The sequence below is a fragment of the Alosa alosa genome, chromosome 3 (assembly GCF_017589495.1).
Source record: "Alosa alosa isolate M-15738 ecotype Scorff River chromosome 3, AALO_Geno_1.1, whole genome shotgun sequence".
In the NCBI taxonomy this organism is placed as follows: Eukaryota; Metazoa; Chordata; class Actinopteri; order Clupeiformes; family Clupeidae; genus Alosa; species Alosa alosa.
Genome location: NC_063191.1, coordinates 26,259,109 through 26,268,648, shown reverse-complemented (window position 1 = coordinate 26,268,648; position 9,540 = coordinate 26,259,109). Strand labels below are relative to the sequence as shown.

At 43.5% G+C, this 9,540-nt stretch overlaps 1 protein-coding gene across 3 annotated transcripts in view; it reads left to right on the top strand.

Moving 5' to 3' along the window:
* Nucleotides 1–1,081: 1,081 nt before the first annotated feature.
* Nucleotides 1,082–9,540, top strand: part of cacnb4a (calcium channel, voltage-dependent, beta 4a subunit) — a 28,255-nt gene continuing 19,796 nt past the window's right edge. For 2 of the 3 annotated variants that reach the window (XM_048238362.1, XM_048238360.1), the window contains exons 1-2: nucleotides 1,082–1,339; nucleotides 2,793–2,876. In XM_048238362.1, the coding sequence (XP_048094319.1) occupies nucleotides 1,277–1,339; nucleotides 2,793–2,876 (147 nt within the window). In that variant the 5' untranslated portion in view covers nucleotides 1,082–1,276. Of the gene's footprint in view, nucleotides 1,340–2,792; nucleotides 2,877–7,273; nucleotides 7,500–9,540 lie in introns of those variants that run through there. The other variant, XM_048238363.1, reaches the window with a different exon arrangement.

Genomic DNA, 9,540 nt, shown 5'->3' with positions numbered 1-9,540 from the left:
ACGCAACAGGGTTGATCCAACTTTACAAATTATTAAATATGAATAATAAGAGTCTAGTCTTCACAGTTCACCATTGCTTGCACTAGGCTACTCCAAGGCCTCCCTTTCTTCACTGGCCCATTTACACTGCTTCTTCAGCAGTCTCCTCTCCCAAACTGATCTTTATATTTTCACCTGCCTTCTTGACTTTCCCTCTCTTACCTCTTGGACCAGCTCCATTTTTCCATGCCATAATTATAGATGACCTCACCCATTTGATTCAGTTGTCCCTTTCAATTGTCCCTTCAATAAGCATTTATGGAGCTCTATTTTTTGCATTGCAGTTTGCAATTGATCGTGGGCTTCTGCCCACCAGACATATTTATCTTCTGCTTGATTTGCCGCTGTTCTTCAGTAGCAGCTGCAGTTCTGCAGTCTTGGGTAAGAATTAAAAAGTAAGCCTACTTGATGTAGTCACTCACATGACACGAGGTGTGATTAAGAAAACAAAACAAAAAAAGTGGCTGTATTATGATATGTGGTCTGTTAAACAACAACTAGGCTATACTTATTTTTGAAGTCAGACGTTGACAGAAGAACAGTGCATTTTGACAATGCTGGTGGTGATTGTTTTTATTTATTTATTTTCAATCAAATGTATTTTATCTGTGTGCTACATTCTCATCTTATCTCGGTGAAATTCCTAATGTTGCACTGATAGAATACGAGAGGTTTGATCATTTTGCGTAGAGTTGAAGGCTATAGCATTTGGGCAATACGGTGTAGGCTAATTGATCAGGTTAAGAAAATGAAAATGAATGTGAACATGTATGCTATCGAGTAAAGGGTCATTTCAGTACCAAGCTTGTGTAAAACATGTTATTTTTCTTGTTATAGCCTATGTGAGCAAAAGTTGTAAATGACGATTGGAGGCGATATTTATGAATTCTGGTTTAACCTAATGAGACATTTTGCTACTAGTCAGAGCATCATGCGGAGGAGAGGGGGAGGGTGGGACAGCTGTTCCACAAACACACGGTACTATAGGTCAGAATGATGCGCTAACGGCAGCCACGTGTTAGTGCGTGCGCTTAGTAGTAGGCAGGCTGCTGCGTAGGTAGCTTGGTGGTTATCCGAAGACCCCAACTCTGCGACCGCAAGACAAACGATTATTATTATTTTATCCTCAGTCTCCTCAGACGCAAAGACTCGAGTCAAACTGGAGCAGACAATAGCGTACCCAGAGTGGACCGGCACAGAGAGGCAGCCCCCTCCGTGGACCGATGAACTTGCGGAGATGTCCCGACATATTTACACCCGCCACGGGATAGGTGATGGAGTCCAGAAGCCTATGTTTCAGGTAGGTGCACGAATTGCACACGGACACAGACGGTAACGGACCGAGGTGCTCTGCACGAAATGCTTTTGCCAGAAGACAATGCAATGAGACATTTTATACCTGCTATGACTTTCTTTATCTCATGCTTTCCCGTTATCAGCGCTGAAGTGCATTTGGAAAATTGGCATAAGTCACCTGTAAACTGCCTGTATTATACAGTGACATTATTACACTTTTATTTATTTATTTGTTTATTTTCTGCACTTCGCACAGTTAGACTGTTTTTCAAGTACCCCCTTCGTATTTGATGAAATTGTATGCAAGATAGCTTACAGTGTGGCCACAGTCTAAAACATCGACTTCATCACCTTACAACACACCTAAAAGAATAACATGCGCGCTGTAAAAATGTATGTGCTTCACTCATTTGTGTGAATGACTATATAGAATCATTAGTAGGCTACTGCTATTCTAAATCTTCTAAATCAAAAGTAAAGAGAAGGACTGACCCAATTAGTTAGTCCCTGTTTTGTAATCTGAGTTGGTGACCCCCTTGTTGTTTCCCATGGGTACTTGGCTTGTTGTGGAAGTACTGTATGTACTGTCATTAATTCAATAATTGTAAAGAGCAGTCTGAATACTTGAAAATATGCAACAGCAGGGGGGAAACAATGATCAGCAAACTGCAGTGCGGCCATCTCTCTCTCTGTTCGCCTGAGGCTAAACACAGTGCCCCTCTTGGACCAGAGGGGCTGAGAGAGGGCACGGTGTCACTGGGATGTTATGGGATGTCAGGCTGCGTTCAGATGATGATGTGCAGTGGCGTACTGTATCCCTCACACTGTACTCTCTGCCAGTTTAACTTAGTCAGCGGCCCAGTTAAAGGCCTTCTCCCCACAGACTGCTGCAGCTGGACAACGGACATTCACATGCAGGTTTACAGTAACAGTAGCCTTTAGTCAGTGTTATGCTATGACAACATGTGTTGAGTGGACCATGTTTTATTTTATTACTTGCATCATTCATTTGACATGTTGGTACTCTCTACCAAGCCACTTACAAACAAGATAAAGTATGCTCCAGGCAGCCTCACAGGAGCTTAGGAATGTAATGACAATGCTCAGTTATTTATACGAGTTAAATCATTTGACATTCATCAATGCATGACCTGGATATGTGAGCCATTATAAACTGTAACATTCCAACCATTTACTGTCCTAAATGTAATTATAGATTGTCAATATACATTATATAACACCAAATAATTCCCAGTCAATATACAATATACATTACAGATGTAAATTGCACACACTGTACAATGCAGGATGCATCTATGCTCACAGCCGACCACGGCTCCTATTTTTGGCGGAGGGGCTGGTGTGTGTGTGTGTGTGGGGGTTGAAGGTGCCCTTGTCCTGTCAGCAAGAAAGAGGGGGAGAATTGGAGTGATTTATGTCCCGTGGTTCCTCTGCAGGTAAACCGAGGGACCTACTCTCGCCGCAGCCGCCTGAAGAGGTCCGACGGCAGCACCACCTCCACTAGCTTCATCCTCCGACAGGTAAAATAGCCATGTTACACAAACACTAAGAACCTCATCCTCCGACAGGTGAAACAGCCATGTTGCACAAACACTAAGAACTTCATCTTTTCATAGGCTACACAGGAGAGATGTTAAATTCTTAGTGCTATAGGTAGGTGTTACATTCCTAGTGCTATAGGTAGGAGATTTCACACAGCAGCCAATCAACAAGCATGAAAATTCTAACATTTCAATTCTATTTGCTTGTGTCAGAAGTTTTTAGTACATTGAGTACATGTGGGTGTTGTGCTGAAGAGTTCACGGAGTGTTATTTCTCAAAGTCTTACATAAAAAAGTTCCATGCTCAAATTAACCTTCTGTACCAGTACATCTCACCAGCCATTAAAAAGGCTCGACAGTGGTCTTCCAAGAACAAGAATAATCCGACCTCTAGTTCCTCTCAAAGAGCTGTTTAAAGGAGAGGCTGTCTCGTCTCACAAATGCCACTGAAAATGTTCAGGCAAATGCATAATACCAGGCACTGAAGTGTTAGACTGATAATTGGAGAAAACATTTTGTATGGAGGAGTCGCTTTGAATTACTGTGTGGACCTCTCCACATAACATTAGCAGAAATCAGCAACATAATAATAGCAAGATGGGGGCTGGGGTAAGAAGGAGTGAGGCGGGGGGGGGGGTCTGGGGGGGCTCGATTGCCTTGATTTGCGTCGATGAGGGACATCAGTGGACTGCACTCTCGCCGGCTGCCTCAGATCCGGCGTTGGCCATGCATAATTGATAAAGTGCACGCAGCCCTAGCTGCTGCCAGGAGCAAAGACTCCATCCAGTACGGTGACAAATACTAATGTTTCCGCCTTATGAAATCATTGTCATCATCAGTTCCCCGGCTTCAGAGATCACTCTGTTATCGGACACCCCAAAACAAACAAATAAGTTGCCATGGGTTACCAAGGTGTAAGCCTAGGTTTTTTGTGGTTGTCGGTTACTATACCTTTCCATGCGATTCAAGGCACATACCAGCCCATAGTGGTGCAGGCTGATATAGAAATGTGGATTTTGTCACTATGGTGGATACCCCCTCTGCATTTATCCCAATCCGTGAATTAGTGAAACACACTCAGCACACAGTGAACACACAGTGAGGTGAAGCACACACTAATCCCGACGTAGTGAGCTGCCTTCAACAACAGCGGCGCTTGAGGAGCAGTGAGTGGTTAGGTGCCTTGCTCAAGGGCACTTCAGCCGTGCCTACTGGTCGGGGTTAGAACCGGCAACCCTCCGGTTACAAGTCCGAAGCGTTAACCAGGAGGCCACAGCTGAGTTGCTCAGGTTGATGAAATAGGGTTGTGATAACAAAACAAAATGGTTTTGCTTTATTTATTTATTTACCACCCCTCCTTATCACAGTGTTAACCCATCCTATTCAATCAAAATGAGACCAGTCAGTGATCATGTCAGACAAAATGGATGGGCTTCAGCCTGCTGCCTCAGCGGCTCCTTGTCTCTCCAGAATGGTGCCGAACTGGAAACTTACAGCAATGTCCATTTCGCTAGTGTCCCGTGGTGACCGCTAGACAGTTGGCGTGTATTAATTGCCTGAGCTTGTGCGGTCACTGTTTCAGAACAGACTCTCATTTTGGGTTAGCCAAGCTGAAAAATTACTTGCCGCTTTATGCCTCTAGAATGAATAGTTAAAAAAATTGTGCTGTGTTCAACAATGCTGGTCCTCTTACTCTAACGGTACTGATTATCAACAGCTGATTTACATGGTTAATCCCTTGATGTAGGTCATAGTGCCACACTGGTGCTGAAGTCGAGGCACAAAATCCTCTCCAGTGGTCCAACAGATTGCTCTTTGCCACCATTAATTATGTCAGTAAAAGGCATGCTGGTCTGTTGGAGGAATGACTCTGAGGTGGTGCATTCATAACCAGCCACTCACTCATCTGTTGAAGTAAAATATCTGTAATGACAAAATCACTTCTCAGAAAGTTTAAATTGTGATTAGATTAGATTAAATTAAACTTTATTGTCATTGTGCAGAGTACAAGTACAAAGCCAACGAAATGCATGAGCTCTATATTTTAGTGTATTGCACTTCTACAGTAAATTTTACTGCCAGAATCTTATTAAAATCATGTAAATAAATGAGCGTTATGTCAATGGTGTAGTCTAGTTAGCTGTAGCTGATACTGTGATCAACCCCAAATGTTAATACGTATCCTTGCCTATTTTAAGTGGATATATTGAGATGGTGATGCTTTTTAAGTGGGTATACTGCGTAGTCCTGCGTATCACAGACTACACCACTCTTATGTTATGTTTGGTTGGATATTCCCTTTCCCCTCACTTTTCCAGGTCTAGTTGTTTCTGTCATTGATTAGTGATCTAATTGATTTGTTCACATATATATTGATCTACAGCTGAGAAAGACTCCTGAGTCAGACAAAGAGAGAGAGTTAACAGCAACATAAATACAGTATGTCTCTTTCCTGGGGTTTTGTCTGTCCTAAGGCATGTTACGTAAAAGCATGTTGCACTTGCTAGCAAATGTGCAAAGCTTGCAAACCGAGCAGAAATGTTTGTTCCGCTGTTTAGTGCTGCCCATCTCAAGTGCAGTATAATATCTGTCTCTTCCTTGTCTACTTTAATCATTGATACGTCAGGAAAGACAAGTAATCGAGGAGTTGGTCATGCATAAAACCTTGAGATGGTGCTCTAGTGCTCTCTGCTGCCTGTGCTATGATACTGTTTAAATGTGGGCTTAATAACATTAGCATTGCATTAGAATTTGTGATCACCTGATGGTTTCAACCATTTCAACCTGAGCTGAGCAATGAACTGTAACTATAGGACACTCCACCAATCCCTAGGGCATACATCTTGAATGATGGACTTAGGTAGATATAGCAGTTGCTGTGAGATTTTAAAAACAGACGAAATGTGTTTGATTCCTGTTCTCATAGTTTGTCTGGGCATCATAATATTACATATTATGGTGGATTTCCACCAATTTCTTGGACATGTCTTTCCTTGGATACAAAATTGCATCTGTGACTGAGACGAGGTTGTATCCTGCATTTGCCCGCAGAGGGCGCTAGTGGGACAATATAGACATGTTTTTTTGTTTTTCTCTGTGCAAATGTGGTCATATGAGTAATAGTTCATTTTTGGTATTTCATATTTTTATTCTTTCTTTGAAGTTAATTGTGTACAGAATCAGCTGTGATGACCAAATGTTTGCCCTTGTGCACAAGCATACATGGATTGGTGATGGAAACACAATATCCCTTCATGTTGTGGTGCTGTTTTACCCATTTCTTTGGTTAAAGATGTAGCTAACAGACCTGTGAATGTGAGGACTCACCTCTCTTCATCTACATCCATTCTCTTGTCTCTTATTCTTGTTCTCTCTCCATCGCTCTCTGTCTCTGGCGGGTCCAGAGAAAGGAGGAGGTTTGTTTTATGGCCAGGCTCAGGGAGCTCAGCACGCGGAGAAGTACTGGTACATCCCAGCTCCATTGTGTCCAAGCTTCAGCAGCAGGTCAATAATCCCAGGACACGCTCGTATTTATGTTTCATTGTGTGATGATGGGTTCAGGCTAGAGGTAGGATGGCACAGACATATCTTGAATTTCCCCTGGGGATCAATAAAGTATCTATCTATCTATCTATCTATCTATCTATCTATCTATCTATCTATCTATCTATCTATCTCTGTGTGTGTGTGTGTGTTTGTGTGTGTGTGTGTGTGTGTTTGTGTTGGAGGGATGAAGGGAGTCTGCTTTTATGATTGAGCTTGTGAAACATATGATTGTCTTTGAAAGGAAGTTTTGGTCATGTCCTAATACAGTACATCTACATACAGTATGCCTGCACATGATGCTCTGTTTGCTGCAGGCTAAATGTGAGCAAGAGCTGGAGATCATATTTGGATTAGACAAAATCAAAACACAAATTCACCTGAATGCCTGAAATACAGACCAATCCTACATATGATGGTGTAGAGAAGAAATGTGGTGGTAAGAAAATTATTCAGGACCCGCCTCCCTCCCCTCCTCCGCCCATTCACAGCCGTGGAGATGCTACCCTCTCTGAGCCAGCCAATCAGCAGTGGCGCATCACCGCCCCTGTCATGGGCAGCCTTTGACTGAGGAAGGATTCTCTCCTGCTCCGTATTTGGAGGCAGCTGATAAGACGCCACGGGCAGACCAGCAGCAGCAGCCGCATCTGGAGAGAGACGCGCACAGACAACACCACCGTCGCCGCCGTGCCATGTGAACGGTCAGAGCACTCCAGACTGGGCAACAGGCAGGCGCAGCACAGCAGCCAAACGGCAACACCGCGAACCTGAAGATAAAAACCTTTTTTGGTTGATTGTTTTGTTTGTTTGTTTGTTTGTTTTTTATACCCACCCCCTGTTCTTTGTGTTCCGCTTTGCCTTCTGCTCTTGGAGGGGTGTCCCTGTGGTGAAGGTGGTGGGAAGGGGGTTGGTCAGCAGGGACTGACTCCTCTCACTTTGCTACGGCAGCATTCCCATCCTCCACCCATCTTTATTGATTCCTGAAGAGACGCCTTTTGGGAATATCAAACCTCCATGTACGAAAATTTGTACCTGCATGGATTTGAAGACTCGGAGGGGGTGAGTGGAAGCGGCTTGTCTTGGGTGGATGACAGTTGTACCATTATTGGCTGTTGTGGGGTTTTTGTTAGCTCGTTTTATGTTATTTTGTTGTTTCATTTTGTTCACTGACTAGACAAGATGCGACTTTATGAAATGTGATGAAATCCTAGAGCAGGTCAACAGACATATGCACATACAGACTCCAGACTTGAGTAGAGATTGTGATTGTACTCAGGGGCTTTGACTGGTATAGTGGTAGAAAGAGAGAGGGAGGGAGGGAGGCAGAGATGGCAAGAGTGAGTGTGTGTGTGTGTGTATGTCTGTTTGCGCACAGGCATGTTGAAGTATATCACTGTTACCCACACCAAGTTCCCCATCCCTCTCTCCAGCCTTCCGTTTGTCTCTCCAGTGCACACGCTCCCTCTCTCCCTCCGCTCCAAGCTGCGTTCCCGAGGCATCGGGGGAGGAGAGCTGGCTCCTGTATCTCACCCTGTTGTTGTGAGCGCAGGCTGTTGGCTCTGTTTGTTTATTAGCCTGTTGGTGACGATGCGTGCGGCTGTGTACTTGGTGGAGACGGTGGTGGTGTTTGGTGTGGTGGTGGTCTTTTTTCGCAGTGCCTGCCCCTTTTGAAAGGCTGTATTTAGCTTAATGTATCATTATGTAGCTCTCTCTTATGTGGAATGGAAAAGGGAGTTGTGTCATTTTAAAGGGACAATACACATGTGCCACCTCTTGCTTATGCGGAATAATGCATGGCAACGCAGGCTTGATCAACCAGGAGGAGTCAGTGCTATATTATTCACATCCAGTGCTTTCTCCAGGTTTCAGAAGACCTCAGATGTTTTCTGGTTCTGACGAACCACTGAGACAGCCCTGAAATCTGATGCCTTCTAGGCCTAATGACACACTTCGGACAGGCTGGTCTCTCCTCTCTGGTGGCGTTGAGTAGCCCGCTGTTGTATTGATGTATATTGTTTCCTATTGATGTCTATCGGGGCGAGAGTTTTGTGTAGGATCAGCGGAGGAAGAGAGAGTGCTTACAGAGCCAATTAGATGGCATGGCTGCAGAAGGACTGGCGCTGAAGAGGCTTACCTCATCTCCAATGAGCCTTTCTTAGGTCAAAATGTACTTCTGTGATCAGGTGGTGTTACTACATCATTTAAGAGACAGACACAAGTGGAAAAAAAATCACTCAGCACACGTGCTAGAAATATTAGTTTATTTTAACAGCAGACTGATGGTAGGGAATTTGATTATGATGATGAGTAGTGAGTTTTGTATTAATAATAATAATTTTGGTTTACTCTGTATGCAATGAATTGAGAAAACAAAATGCTTGTTAGAATAATTCTGGTTTGTTGCTTTCCCTAAAACGTCTCTGACCTCTTCACATTCCTGTGTGGACTTATCGGCTGTCGCTGGCAGTGGACCTCTGCTTGTATTTCTGGAGACCATTTCTTCACATAGACCAACTCAGATTGACCAATTCAAAAACCAGAGAAGAAATTGAGAAATCTGGAAGAATTTGATGAAGTATTCGAAGATGTAACGATGGAATATACACGGTTTAACCCCCCAGTTTTCATTTATCCTTAGTTCCAGTGCAGTCAGGCTCTTTATTTTGCCACCAGGACACTTTCAAAGAAAGAGCTGCCCGCACTGAAAGCAGCGTCTCCATTGTGAGTCTACTGCTTTCTTCAAAGCCCAGAGATGGAAGTCTATTTAAGGGAGTGTCAGGTGTACACTGCCTTTTTTGTCTCTTCCCAGCTTAGTTTGGCAAAGACACTTGTCCTGCATACCCACCAGGAGGACTGCTCACTGATAAGGGATGGAACACACTACAGATATTCATCTCACTTCATAATTTGTGCCACATGCCATATATGAGAAACTGTCTTACGATGGATTGTTATAATTAGAAGAGATGTTGTTACTTTGAGATAAATTAACCTGCTTCAGTGTTACACAACCATAAACATTTCCTCTCTCCCACCTTTTTAATAATCAGTTAGTTGATGCATGAGCTAAGTATATGGGACCATTCATAATGTGGTTCCA